This window comes from Mchenga conophoros, linkage group LG9, assembly GCF_057382185.1.
Source record: "Mchenga conophoros isolate Kocher_MC1m ecotype Shallow Benthic linkage group LG9, M_conophoros_male_GT1.1, whole genome shotgun sequence".
Classification (NCBI taxonomy): Eukaryota; Metazoa; Chordata; class Actinopteri; order Cichliformes; family Cichlidae; genus Mchenga; species Mchenga conophoros.
The window spans coordinates 11,225,289-11,240,351 of NC_140534.1; the positions used below are offsets into that span (position 1 = coordinate 11,225,289).

Here is a 15,063-nt window from a genome sequence, read left to right on the forward strand (position 1 = left end):
ATGTACGGTGCAGTTAAATGACATATCAGACAAAAAAACATTGAATCAACACGAATCACTTATTTATATTGGTTATTATCAGTAATAATGGAAAAATAAAGGTGTGTTTGGTGTCACAGGTGATTGGCAGTCAGAGATGAGTCTGACAAAGAAGCAGAAAAACATTTCAATGAGCCATGAATAAAATCCGTTCTTTAAAAAGGATTTTAAAAAAAGCATCTTTGAAAGTGTATTTAAACTGTTCCTTCCACTAGACGTGCATGTAACTACAGATGCATGTAACTAGAGTAACATGTAACTAGAGGTGCATGTAACTAGAGGTGCATGTAACTACAGATGCATGTATATCAAATCTTACATTGTAATGTTAAAACCAAAACCTTTTCCTAACACAGAATGTATTTTAAGTGGTAGTGCTAGTCTTTTAAGCAGAAGCATATTAAAAGCAGTCATACCAAATACTGACTTTCAAGCTTTTTAAAATTGTATAAGCTTGGTTTTTAGTCTTTATACTATATTGCATGCATGTTCCCATGTTATAATAAATTAATCTTAGGTTCCTCTTGTTCCGTAACTCACGGCTTTTGTCACTACAGGAGCAAAGGGGTGTAACCCAGCTGATACCTCGGTGCTCTGATGACACCAACAGAAGTCACTCAGCCCCCGTAAACAGAGAAACCACACAGTTTATCCCTGTGGAAAGAAAATTACCACCATGAAGCAGCCAAAAAGACGACAACAAAGTTACAGTGGGGACAGACCCTTTAGCTGTGATCAGTGTGGGAAGTCTTTTAATCAAATTAGTCACTTAAAAACACATCAGCTCATCCATGCTGGAGTTAGACCACTCAGCTGTGGCGAGTGTGGAAAGTCTCAGACTGTGACAAGCGAATCCCCTACACGACCACATAGTTCGCTCTTTCTAACAGTTCTTTATCCGGTTGCTCGTTCGTACAATACTCGGTTGCTTTTCAGCTGCAACCCCACACGCAACAACAACCTCAGGTCCCGACAAGTCCAAGTGCAGAATGATAAAGTTCATGAGATTAAAAAGCAAATTAATTCCACTGTCCTTCATAAACTGAAGACCTGATTGCGCTTTTCTTCCCTAGTGCTCTTTTGAAATCTCTCTGTGATGATTTGTAATTTGAGATCAGATAACTCAGGCTTTCTGCTCCCTACTCCTCAGGCTGACTCTCTTCTAGGCTCTCCTGACTGTTCCCTTTACATGCTGATGATGTGTCTTGTAAATCTGGATCCCTTTCCAGCAGGACGCTCCTCTTTTTCAGACAGTACCTCAGCTGCTCTCTCTCCTGACAGTCAGCTGTCCACCTCTGCATGGCCAGTCGAGCCAGCGCCGGCATTTGAGGCAGAGCTCGGAGCAGAGCGGGCAGCCAGGCTGAGCACGGAGCAGAGGTTGAAGGTCGCAAACTGACATCCACGTCTTCCAGAGAGCCCAGACCTCCTGCTGCAAACAGACTGCACCAACCGTTGTCTCCCACCAAGCTGTTGTAGGACAGATCCAGTGCACGGAGTGAGGAGAGACAGCCCCGTCTGCACACGGCAGCTGCACAGAGGAAGAGGACCCATTGATAACTGATCACTTCACTTTACTGTTTTGTTCACAATGTTTCTGATGGAGACAAAAATAACACCGAATAGTTTCATTGTTTTGTTTTATACGACAGCTACAGATGCTGGCAGCATGAAATAAATGAAAGAAATATCAATTTCCTTCAGGCTTTACTTGTCTTAATATACATTTATGCAGCCTAATGATCCACTACAGACCAAAAAAGAAAAAGTATAATGTCATTGTGTGTTAGTTACCCAGATGTTGCATGTCATCAGTGGTGAGCTCGCAGCTGCAAAGACGGAGCTCGCTGACGACTGATGGCTGCAGAGCATCCAGCAGGAGCGCCAAGTGACCGCCAACCACTTTACACCAGGAAATATCCACCGTGCGCAGATAGGACACCGCCAGGGCTGATGCATAAACACAAAGTTTTCACCATTTCAGGCTAGAGGGTGGAAGAGGTATTCGGGGAGAATGACTTGAAGGAAAACTTCTATAAATAAACAAGTGTGTGTGTGTGTGTGTGTGTGTGTGTGTTACCCAGAGCAGTGAAGGACTCGTTGCTCATGTAGCAGCTGTTGAATGGCAGCCGCCTCATTTGTGTCACAGGGAGGGCGGAGACCAGCAGGTGGACCACACCTCCCACTTCCTTATTGGATGACACATCAAGCTCGGTCAGTGCAGTGAGAGAGGGCAGCACCTGGACTGAAAAACAACGAGTCACATGACTGCTGCAGCGAGCATGCGATTAGTGTCCGGCGTGTGAGATTGGTAGCAACTGACTCAGAGCCTCTAGATCATCTCGCGTGAGGCAACACAGGTGGAGGTCGAGTCTCTCCAGGTGTGTGACGTGAGCCAGGTGAAAGGTGAGGCGGCTCAGTCCACCAGCTAGAAGTTTGTTACAGGACAGGTGCAGCTCTCCCACAGAGGGGAGGCAACGGAGTGAACCACCTGCAGGACAACCAGAGGTGTGGGTGTTTTTTAATTTACCCCTCCGAGACTCTTATAGGACATAAAACAAAAGTAGCAATAAAAAGGAAAAATCCAGAGATCTTTGTACCGAGAGCATCAAGGCTGTCAGGCGTTAGACCGCAGGCCTGCAGTCGAAGCGTGGTGAGGGAGGTGGCGTGAGAGAGAGAGCTGACCAATTCCCTGAAGCCACCAGTGTCCACTTCCTGTGTGAGCTGAGCATTACAAGAGACGTCCAGCACACAGAGTCTGGGCAGTGTAGCCACCATTCCCCCTGAGAGATTTATGAACAGAAAAACCTCATCCATACACATGTATCAACGAAGAGACAGCAAAAAAACAGATAAGAACATAATAAAACACCAACTGACAGCCCTGTTAAAATGGATCCAAACTGCTGCTCCTTATGTTCTCTTCTATAATATAACTATACTATACATCTAACTAATAATGAGGTCGGTGTAGGCAAACTAATCTTCAGCCCGCTTTAGACACTCAGATTCAGTCTTTTTACCCTTGAGCCTTTATCATCTCACAGAGAGAGGATATTCCTTATATGGTCATCGTTGCCTCATAAAGTAAACAGAGTTCAGATAAATTAGCTAAAGCTATCCTCTCAAGACAGAATTTTTTTCTGTGAGTTAGTTTGAAATTTCTCTGTGAGCCAGTAAATCAAAATGAATGATCAAAGCTGTAAAACTGAGGGCTTATGCGCAGTGGATGAACCAATCCACCCATCAACTCGTTCCAGGAGATTTCCATCTCTTCCACCTGGGGGAGGAACTGCAGCAACGTTGCTGAGAAGAAACGGCAAGAAAAACATCTGTCTGCCTTTCTGCCAGCTGACGTCTTACAACGAAGTCACATTACTTTATTCAGACTTAATTTTAGATGCTCCGCCTCTTGAAATGAAGCTGCATCAACTAACTGTCTGCTGGGCTCCGTTGTGTTTGTGCCTTTGGGAGTATTTTTAATGCAGTTATCTGACAGATACCATGTCTGTCTTGTGTGACAGGTATGTGCGTTTTTGTACCAAGCTCCAGCAGCTCTGTAGCCGTCAGATCACAGTGAGCCAAACTGAGGCTCTTGCTGTCGGCTTTCTTCCCGAGTCTCTTCAGGAAAACACACACTCGACCCCAGCCGACGTCCCGCTCACTCTCTGCTGACGCTGCAAAGCCTGAAACACACGATACACACCCACAGGGCTTAGCGTGTCACTGTAAACTGATTTTCCACAGTAACCTCTATTTTCTTGAGCTCTGTATTTTGTTTCTGAACCTCTGATTTTACGCACCTTTTTAAAAAAATAAATAAAGCTTCTAGTCCTCTCATCAGATGTTGTTACAGTCTGGCCCCAGATCTAAGAATAATGAAGTCAACACAGCAGTGTTAAAAACTGCTGGTTTGGGGACTCCAGTGAACCACAGTGGAAGAGTTGGGAGAGACATGAATCTTCCCAGCAGTGGCCAGACTACTGAAATTACTCCAAGAGCACATCAAGGACTCATCTAGGATGTCACAAAAGAACTGCAGGCATCACTTAAGGTCAGAGTTCACGATTCAACAATAAGAAAGTGACTGCTGACCAATAAAACATCTGGATGATCCCCAGACTGACCAGATGTAACAGGTTTAAGTCCAGTTACATCAGGTTTAAAACGAATACAACATTTTTCAATCAAACATGGAGGTAGTGTGATGGGTTGGGGCTGCGTTGCTGCTTCAGGTCCTGGACGACTTGATGTAAATGAACCATGAATTCTGATCTGTACCAGAAAATCCTGAAGGAGAATGTCCGACCATCAGTTCATACACTGAAGCTCAAGATCACTTGGGTTATACAGCTGGATGATGAGCCCACCTGAGAATTTCTCAAAAAACAGAATGAAAGTTTTGGACTGGCTTTGGAGTCCAGACTAAAGTCCAATGGAGATGCTGTTTATGCTGAAAAACCCTCCAATGTGACAGAATTCACACAATTCTGCGAAAAGGAGTGGGGCCAAAATTCCTCCCCAGTGATGTGTAACATTTGTTTTTATTTATTATTGATGCATGAACCTTCCCCCCCAAGGTTGGCACAACCAGTTTTGAGGCTTAAGGGGCGATGACTTTCACACAGGGCCAGGTCGGTTTGGGTAGCTTTTTCTCTTTATCAATGAAACCATCATTTGAAAACTGTGTTTTGTATTTTCTTGGATTAACTTTGACAAATATTAGAATTTGTTTGTTGATTTGAAACATGTGCATGTGGGAAATACTGAAACAAAATGCAAACTTGAATGAAAACGTGCTAACATTTTTTACACAATTCAAAGCATCTTGAATCAAGCAGAGCATCGGCACGTTCTGGTTGTTCGCGCTCACCTCGTATTCGTTCTTGTTGCGCATGTGTTTGATGATGTAGTTCGCTCCGTCCACAGCTGGCTTCATTTCAGAGTACAGCTGATCCGTCACACCTCCATCATCCTGGGATTTCACCACTACACACACACAAACACACGCCTCGATTTAAACATCCTCTCTGCAGGTTTTACTGCAGAGTCCACTGATCACGTATACGACCAAACAGCTGGCCCCAGCAGCATCAGACTCCAACACAAAGATGCAAAACTACGTGTAATACTGATGTGCTAAAGCCTGGTGACGAAGGCCACATCACTACATCTGATTCTGATTTCCTGTCACAATAACGCAGCATCTTATAAACACACTCAGGTGACGGTGCGTACATGCTGCATGGGTGACTCGAGTGGTGAAGCCGTGTCTCTCCGATTGTTTCTCAAACATCAGCTCGCTGCGAGACTTGACGGTGTAGTACTCGTCCGCTTTGGCGATGTAACCCACTGAACTCGATCGTCGCGGCAACGCTCCATCCCACGCTGGCTCTGCCTCCGCAGGGTGGGACATGAACAAGAGCCGAGGCAACCGTTCGAGGAAAAACTGGACGTGGATAGAAACGTGTTTATTTAAATAAAACTCAGAAAGTTTTATATTTAATACATTACTATTGCTGTATGGCACTATTACAGTACTACACTGCAGTGTGTCTGAAAGCTGACACTTCAAGTTGGCATATATTGGACAAACAAAAGTAAATCAAATATAAACAAGTGAATTTTAATGCCATAAATATTCTAAAAAAATGTAGTCATTGAATTAATGCTCAAATACACATAAATACATATATGTAGTATTTAATTCTGTAGTTATGTACCTTGATATTGATTCTCCTATTTTTGCTTTTGAATTAATTTTACTTTATTATTTTATTTTCAGCTGTGCTGCCTCAGCACTGTCAGTGTGAATCAGTGAATACACATCAATAAGCAGCAATGCATTAAAATAAGCTGGGAAAATATTGTGAGAGAAAGATGCAAAGCAAATAAAAAATTCTGCAGCTCAGGTCACAACTCGCACTCCGTTAAGAACTCATATTACCCCAGTTCTTCAGCAGCTTCACTGGTTGCCCATAGAGGCCAGAATAAATGTTAAAATCTTACTTCTTACATACAGGTTTATCCATAAATCTGCTCCTTCATATTTGTGTGACCTGCTCCATATCACCTTCTCAGATCATCATCTGCTATTCATCTTACTGCTCCATCCTCACACCTTAGTACTCTGGGGAACAGAGCTTTCAGTCGCTCTGCTCCTCAGCTCTGGAAGTCTCTTCCTCCTCCTTCCTCCTATTGACTCCCTCTCCGTATTTAAGTCACGGCTCAAAACACATCTGTTTAAACTGGCTTATTCGCTTTAATGCTGATTTTATCTGTTGTCAAGCTCTGTTTTGTAATTTTAACTTATTTTATGTATTTTATGACTACTGTTCCTTTTATAAATTTTTGGTTTTTGTAAGGTGACCTTGGGTTTCTGAAAGGCGCCCTCAAATAAAATGCATTATTATTATTATAAATAAGTTCTAAATAAATAAATCAGTAAGTAAATAAATAAGTTTTTAAAACGTGCAACAGATATTTAAAATAAATGCACAGAAATATTCTTTGGCTGCTGCTTAAAATGTGTAATATGTTTGTGCATTGAATGGTATATTTTATAAATTCATTTCACCTGGACAGGATGTACATCACATGTTGTAGGCTTCATGTGTGTGTGTGTGTGTGTGTGTGTGTGTGTGTGTGTGTGTGTGTGCAGGTTGAGGACGACCACACAGTTTAAAACGACCACAGTAACCAGTACGACTGTATTTATTTTTCCCTCTTTGATCTATTATTTCTTTCTTTTTTAAATTAAATATACACATTATTTTCTCAATTTTCATTTCTTGTTATTTGTCAGCGAGTGTTTACAGACTGGGAATTTTAAAAAACAGCAGTCCATATTTGGAGAGTCTTCACCCCAAACAGGAAAACTGTAATTCTGGGCATCAGACTGGCTCCAAAGCAAACAGCTGTGCTACACTTTACTGAACAAATGATGCGCTTCCAGTATGCAGACTCTTTCTCCAAGTTCTCATTATTACTTCAGTCCCGTTTGAAGGCTTCTGTCCTGCAGTCCATTCCTCTCATGACTCTCTCCTTTGAGGCTACAATTCCCAACTGTTGGACGTCACAAGAGAGATACTCCCATACGGTTTATGACAAAATTTGATCCGATTTGATTGATGGCCCTAATCATGACCTTTTGACCTCCCCCCTCCCCCCCGGAAGTGTGTAATTTGATCCCCTAAGCGTGACGAATTGCATCCGGAGAAGGGAGGGGCAAACCCCCGGAAGCGCGGCACCTGTTGTTGGGAAAAAAAAGAAAAAAGTTTTTAGAGGGAGGGAGGGTCTGCGGCATGGGAGGAGAATAAAAGCAGAGAGGAGGAGTCCGTCACAATTTCTAAGGCACAGACACAAGATGGATCCTTTCATTCTGCAGCCCAGCAGCGCCCCTGTGTACTTGGACGCGAAGAAATCTGCTCCCCCCTAAAGAAGGCTTTGAATATGACATATTCAAATACAGCATATTTACTATGGAAGGCCTCGATCCGGACCTTATGACCCTACCGGAAATACTCCGGAAGTGTCTAGTCATTTTCAGACCTGATGCATCATGTTCCCTAAGCATGAGGGGAGGGGTATGGTTGCTGGGGGGAGATCAGAGAGGGTTCCTGAAGCACAGCGGTGATGCAGCAGTTGATTTTGTGCTGTATAGAGAGACAGAGCGGCGGTTAGTTTTCCGCAAACTCATAGTTTGAATTCTGTTTCGATATTATGACAATTTTCTCTGTATTTATTTATTTAATTTTATTTTTTTTACAATAGCGGATGTAATTTTACTTTCACAAGCTGCACCGGCGCTTGTAATGGGAAAAAAGAGTGACTTCCTATTGCCTGTAGAGAACCGTTTCTTTCAATAGTATTTTATTTTCCTATAATACAGACTCAGTAAAAAAAAAAACCTTTAAGATGATCAGCCTAGCAACAAATTGCATTTTTAGGCTACACCATAGCTTGTGATGAAAAGAAGAACTTTCTATCCGCTTGTAACCTACAGGCTGCCTACCCCGTATGTGTAAAAATGAATAAATACCCCTTAGTGAATACTACTTTTCCTTTTGAGAGTCCCTTTTACAAGGGACTGAAAAACAAACCATAATTGCCGTGACAGGCGATCTTGTTTCACACACCGCGGGTCAAGGAGGAGTGAGACAGCAGATATCAGTTTTTTCTCAATGCTTATAACGCGCCCCCCCCCAAAAAATATTATTATTATTAAAACATCTATATGAGGTAGGTTTTGCGCAGCCTGCTCCTTGTCAGACCAAAGTAGAGAGTTTTTTTCTTCATTACTTTTACAATGGGTTTTCTCAATAGACAGAAAATGAAAATGAGGAGTCAACAGCCGATATTATCATTGCTTGTAACCCAGTAAATAATTTCGTACATCTCCCCATAAAATAAGCCTTAGTGGAAAAAAGCTCATATTCGAATAAGATTATTAAAGCACCCCCCCTCTGTGGGAAAGAGTTTTTTTCTCAGAGTCGACCATGAGGCGAGTTTTGTCAACAGCAAGAACAAGGGCAACAACTGTTGCCCATAAAGTAAAACAAATATCCGCCTCTAAGTCGTATTTTACCGTTGCAGAATGTGGAAAACAGACAGCCCTCACAGGAGGCACCCAGGGGCCCACCTCACACACCATAGTTAAAATATTTAAATTTCAACTAAATTTGTAGTAATGATCGGATTTCCTCGCTTATCTACACCACACTCCTTGTCCTTGATTTCTTATCGTTTCTTATCGTTCCTCTATCCCTTAATAGAAACCACATATATAGAAACTATCCTCCCTTTCAGTTGTCTTTTGCACTTCCGTGTCGCAAAGCAGTTACTGTAGGTTATTTTCTGCTTATGCATTAATGTAATTAATTAACTTATTTATCCTTAAGTAAGGTAATGACTTGAGTTCTAATGCTTTTTGTCTCTTGAGTTAGCTGTCAATGTGGGATTTTTTTTCCCCCTTTTGTCCAGTTAAAGCTGCCTTTCATTCTTCAACACAGCTTAAACTCTAATAGGTAAGCTTTCTTGTAATTTCTTAGTTCTTCAGGCTTCTTGAAAGACATCCGAGACTCTTCTTTGGATGCTGGCTGCCTTTTGTTTTGTTTTCTGTCAAGATGATCCCACACTGCTTCGATTATCTTGAGGTTCGAACCCTGGAGAGATCAATCCATGACTGATGCGTTGTTTCATCCAGGCATACTTTGACTACATTGGCAGTATGTTTGCGATCATTGTCATACTGAAAAATGAAGTTGCTGCCAATCAGACACTACGTGGTATTACATGGTCGATCAAAATCTGGTGGAACTTTTCTACATTCATAATTTGATTAATTTGGATAAGAGCTCCAACAACACTGGCTGAAATCCAGCCTCAAAGCACGGTAGAGTATCCACGCTGTGTTAAAGACGGCTATAGACATTCACTGTTGTCTCTCTCTTCGGACCTCTTCCATGCATATTTCAAATTTGGATTCATTACTCCATAAGACATATTACAGCTGATTTCTTTTTCCAGTCAATTTCTTGTGTAATTTGGCACACCTCAGCCTTATTTTTCTCTGTTCTCCTTCCTTAAGAATGGCTTATTAACAGCCACCCTTCCAACTCAGATAACTTTTGATGAGGTTTCATGAAATGTTTACAGCACTTGAGTTACTCGCCACGGCCATCCTAAATGCTAAAAACACTAAACTTTAATTCTAAATTACGTAATTAACGTTAACCAGAAAAAACAAGCCAAAGTCGAAATGTTGCTGAGCTGACCTGTGGTATGCTATGTCTTCTAAAGCACGTATAATGTAAACAGAACTGGTCTTTGCACAGAAGCCTGTGGAGCTTCATAATTAACCTCAGTGTGTGAAGAGGACTCTCCATTTAATAATAGCTGTAATAAAATGTTATGGCCAACGGTGTTAAACGCTGCACTTGGGTCTAGCAGTGAAGATTTCAACTTTTCAATATGAATGAAGGCTGAAAACTGATTAGATTAATGTCTGATGATCTTTTCTGTGCTTCTTCAAGTTTGTAACACCAAACATATTAAAGGATGATGTAAGGTTCACAGGAAGAGTTTAATTAGACACACATTTACTATTTTCTTTATACTCTTTCTTTCTTGACATGTTTAATATGATTACTATCAGAGGAGAAAATGAACCTTGTGTAGTCTAAAAACTTTTTTATTTAATCAAACTGTAATGTTGTTGAACTCTGACGGACGTGTCTTTTAATCTTGTCAACAAATCCTTAATCATCTAAATCTGCCATTTATCATCTTGTAAAATGTTCCCTCTGCTTCTGTTGCACATCTCCCCGGACACTCTCTGCTTCACCAGCCCTGTGCAGCTGGTTCAACCCCTGCCTGCCTCCTTAAACTGGGGTGTTTAAATCTCTTTACCTCTGTTGTGAACTTCACACAAAGTTTGTGGTAACAAAATCAAACTGACGAGGATCTCGTTTGAAAAACACACACACTCACGAGACAAAATAAAAACAGACTGCTCAAAGCAAAAGCAGAGCCCTCACAGCTGGTAGTACAAAACACAGCGACAACATGCGTATTAGATACCCTCAGTGCCAAAAGCATAAATATGAAAAAATGTGATCACCAAGAATATCCTAAAAATGGCATTGAGGTGCGTGTTACAGTAAAAAAAAAAAAAGTAGCCAAATTTTCATCTGAAAATGTTGAATTTTAGTAAAAACAATGCTCTGTAGTTTGATACTGTCGTTACAGACAAAGCAAATGTTTAAAGCCTTTGGACGCTCATTTGAAACGCACACATTCTCCTTATCAGCTGGAAACATTAAAGCCGTAAAATGACTTTTTCAAACGGATAAAAACTATTGAACAGCAGCAATGATGAGCCTGTTCCAAAATTTGAATGTACATGTGTTGAAGGTGCGGGTCTTGTTGAATTATTAAACATACTTTCTTTAATTTTTCGAGCCACAAAAACAACAACTTTTAATTTTCTTCTACTTGAGTATCGGCCTCGGGTAGCTCTACTTATCATTGCTCAGTCAGTTGTCTGTTTGTGCTACTTTTTTTCAAGGAGCACTGGATTATTGGTAAGGGTGACTTTATGTGTTTAGTTACTTAAGTGGAAGTACTGCGGAAAGTTTTACCTTACATACATAGATCTACCAGTACAGCTTCTGAGGTATCTGTTTACAAAATGTTATAATCTATTCAAAGGTTCTTTGCAATTTTACATTGATAAACATTATCCTTAACACATTTGGCCCACATAAAGTACTATGGCCATCACACGGTCATTTAGAATTGTTTAAATAACTCGTGTCTTAAGTCCTTCCATCAAACAGAAAATAATAAAAAAAAAAAACATGGTTCACTTTTACATCACAAAATGTTAGAAATATAAGCCGTAAAAATCTACTGTGTGTGAGGCTGTGTAAGTAAAGCTTGCCCTTCACACCCACGTGTAATAAACCATTTGTTGGGGGTTGTGGATTTGACACCTCAGCATTGTGAAAGTGGGGAAACATGTTTCTGACTGTGCATAAGATTCCTCCTTACAACTTAGAATCTCAGTTCTAAATGAAATTCAGATGTTTTTTTAAGTATGGCTAATGTATTATTTGACTTCTAAGGCACACACACACACACACACACACACACACACACACACACACACACACACACACACACACACACACACACAAGAACAACACAGAGAAGAAGAAGAGGGGGTAGTTTTACTACACATAATAAAAACGCAATCATTCATCTTCCAACTGTATCTTTCTGTTCTGGCTTTAGAATCATAGGTTGTTTACTGAACCGTACTTTGAGAGTCATACTGTTGTGATACTGGGGAGAAAAGGGTAAGGTTTAAACCATTACACAGAAAACTTGAATAACCTAAAGAGTGTGTGAGACCGCTAGCTGTGTTGTTCAGCAATAAACTCATCTACAAATGTGTTAGTAAAGAGCGACTTGTACTTCTGTCCCATTAAGCAACGGTTTAACAAATTTCACTGCAAACTATAAAAGGAATCTGGATTTAAATAGAACATAGTAGTGATGGATTAAGTGCAGGAAACACTAGTATAAGGTGTCTATTGAACAAATCTCCTTCAGCGTTCAAAATGACCAAAGTGAGGACCACAGGCGTTTCTCTCGGTTGGTTGTGTTTAGGGAAAAAGCAGCTAAATACACTGAGACTGCTCCGCATTGTTAGTGAGTTAACTCTGGATATCTGTAGGTTTTGTCAAACTTGGAGTGAACAAAAGCAGAAAAACAGTAAAAGATGCAGACGGTGAAAGTCTGGTTTATTTCATGAACACAATGAAACATTTTACAGTCCACAGAGCAAAGTAGCATACATGATAAATAGATACACATAACATGAGAAGTAAAACTCGTCGTCTTACCACATGTTATATTCAGTAAACTTAAAATAACCACAGAAATTAGAGTTTAGTGTTTTAAGTCATCTATTAAAAAACACGAGTCAACATTACTGAAGTGACGCTTTAACGATGCGTCTTATCACCGTGTTTATGATGATAAAACATGTTCTCTCGTTAGTAGATGTCAGCGCTGTCACTTGTCATGAAAATGTCCAGAGCCAGGGTTCCTCTTTAATTACCATTGATCGTTAATAGGGTCACAAAAGATTTGTCACATTATCCCCATAAACAAAATGCTTTTATAGAAATCAATGTGATACAAATATTTAGATTCTTGATTCACAATGTGCACGAACTCAAAATCTTTAGAGGTTCATATTTATAAAGTATCGCAAATAATACATTTATACCATTGTATGAGCTACACTTCTTGTAAAAACTGATTGAAAAAAGCTCCTGTCGTGACCTTCCTTCTGTGAGGACACACACACACACACACACACAGAGAGAGGGGGAGATCATTAGGATTGGAGGCGTTTTTGGATTTTCACTTATTGTTGGCTTTACAGTCACATAAAATTCATTCCAATTTTTTTGCCTTTGCTTCAATTAAGGTGTTTCTTTAAATCTACAGCAGCTTCCTTTTCAAAAAGTTTACTGACATAGTAAGGAAGTAGCTAGGGAACTCAGTAAGTATGAGCAACAACAGCTTAGGGACTGTTTCTACAATAAAGAGGAATTCATCATCATCTGCAGTTCATCAAAAAAAAAAAAAAAAAAGTGCCATTAAAAACAATTCAGCAGATCCTCAAAGTATGGATACAATCTGTTTTCAGCTGTAGAGGTACGCTTCACGTACTTATCAACATGCAGTTTAGAGGCTTGCATTAGAGTGCTTTGGTACTTGGGCCTCTTTTATTTAGCACGGTTATACCATTGTGTATTTAGCTATATAAATATGCTCAAGAGTCTATTGTATGTTTGTCATGCAATTAAAAATTCAAAAATATAATTTTTAAATCAGTAACTTTGCAAATTTAGAGGAAATGTTTTTGGATAACAAATGTGTCACATTTTCAACAGGGTTTGAATAATCAGCGTTAACACAGAGACATTTATGCGCTGGGTATAACAGACGTCCTTACCTTGGAGCAGAGAAACACGGTGTATTGTTGCTTTTCTCTATTGTATAGCAGCGCCCGACTGTCAGAAACGCTCTGTGCGGGTAGCAAAGTCGGATCCAACGCACATCCAGGAATCCGTGTGAAAGAAAGGTCTCGCTGCAGCTAGGCTCTCAGGATAGTCAGGCTTTTATTTATATTTGCATTCTGGTGCGTTAAAGCAGCCTCTGTGTCCCGCTTGGATCCTCATTCCGAAAATTCAGATATTTAAATAAAATGGCGAATTGGTGAGAATTGATGAGGAGCCACTTAGATCCGTAAAATGAGGTTTGATTAAATTAAACTCTTATGAACAGCTATGAACTCTACCTCTCTGCTGATGTGTTCCAAACAAACGATGTTTTCTACACGTCCAAACTGTGTGCTAACTACCTCACACCACTGTGTCTGGGATCCGAAAAAATAAAAAGTTAAAACGCTATACCTTGCGGCAGTTGTGAAGTGCTGAGGAAACTACTGTGTGTCTGATGGGGTGTTTTTATATAGGTGGACTTGGTTTCAGTTGGCCTCTGACATGATAAGATAAAATAAAGGAAACTGTTTGTAATGGAACTACAGTGCTGGGATGCTCTTGATAAAGGGAGCCTCTTTTATTGTTTTATGACTTGTTTTGCTGACTGTTGGGGGCCTAACTGTAACCAACTCTGTCTAACTGTTGCAGAGTTAAGAATCTGTAGTTTTTAGAAGTAACACAAGAAAAGTTTATTTCTAAAGGAATACCTGTTGTTTGTGGTGCTCTATTTAAAACTATTAGTGTCATGAACCGAAGTTCAGCGCACAAGCTGGACCCAGAAGCAGAGCCAACACACACAGGAGTACGAGAAAATAAACTTTATTTTAACTGAAGGTGTCCCGGGAGGGTAGAAGGAAAACACGCGTGAAACTCGAGAAACGCCGAAAACGGGACTGTGGGAGGCTGCAACAGAAAAAGGACAAGAATTATTGGGGCGCGGGGAAATAGCAGCATACGTGGGGGAAGAGTATGAGTCTTACGGTGACAGCGGGGCCGTGGGAGCCGGAGGGAGGGGTCAGGGTCCGCGCTAAATTTGCAAAGTTACTGATTTAAAAATTATATTTTTGAATTTTTAATTGCATGACAAACATACAATAGACTCTTGAGCATATTTATATACACTCAACAAAAATATAAACGCAACACCTTTGTTACTGCTCCCATTCCCCATGGGATGGACGTAGAGACCTAAAATTCATTCCAGATACACAATATAACCATCCCTCCCAAACAGTGGTCACAAATCAGTCCAAATGTGTGGTAGTGGGCACATCTGCTATATTGAGATAATCCATCCCACCTCACAGGTGTGCCACATCAGGATGCTGATCTGACATCATGAGTAGTGCACAGGTGTACCTCAGACTGCCCAAAACAAAAGGCTGGGAGACACAGCACAAAACTGAAAACACTGACATAAGACACAGACTTTCAAAGTAAAACA

The 15,063-nt window shown here is 40.6% G+C and overlaps 1 protein-coding gene and 1 long non-coding RNA gene across 2 annotated transcripts; both read right to left on the reverse strand.

Moving 5' to 3' along the window:
• Positions 1–1,178: 1,178 nt before the first annotated feature.
• Positions 1,179–2,859, reverse strand: LOC146566836 (leucine-rich repeat-containing protein 31-like). The gene is made up of 5 exons (XM_085285828.1): positions 2,637–2,859; positions 2,360–2,527; positions 2,117–2,281; positions 1,831–1,986; positions 1,179–1,567 (listed from the first exon to the last, which is right to left on the reverse strand). Exons 1-5 carry the CDS (start codon positions 2,857–2,859, stop codon positions 1,179–1,181), a joined length of 1,101 nt encoding a protein of 366 aa, XP_085141954.1.
• A 9,467-nt stretch (positions 2,860–12,326) lies between these two features.
• On the reverse strand, positions 12,327–14,042 carry LOC146566837 (uncharacterized). The gene is made up of 2 exons (XR_014893748.1): positions 13,571–14,042; positions 12,327–12,898 (listed from the first exon to the last, which is right to left on the reverse strand). It is a non-coding gene; the product is annotated as an uncharacterized LOC146566837 (long non-coding RNA).
• Positions 14,043–15,063: the final 1,021 nt, after the last annotated feature.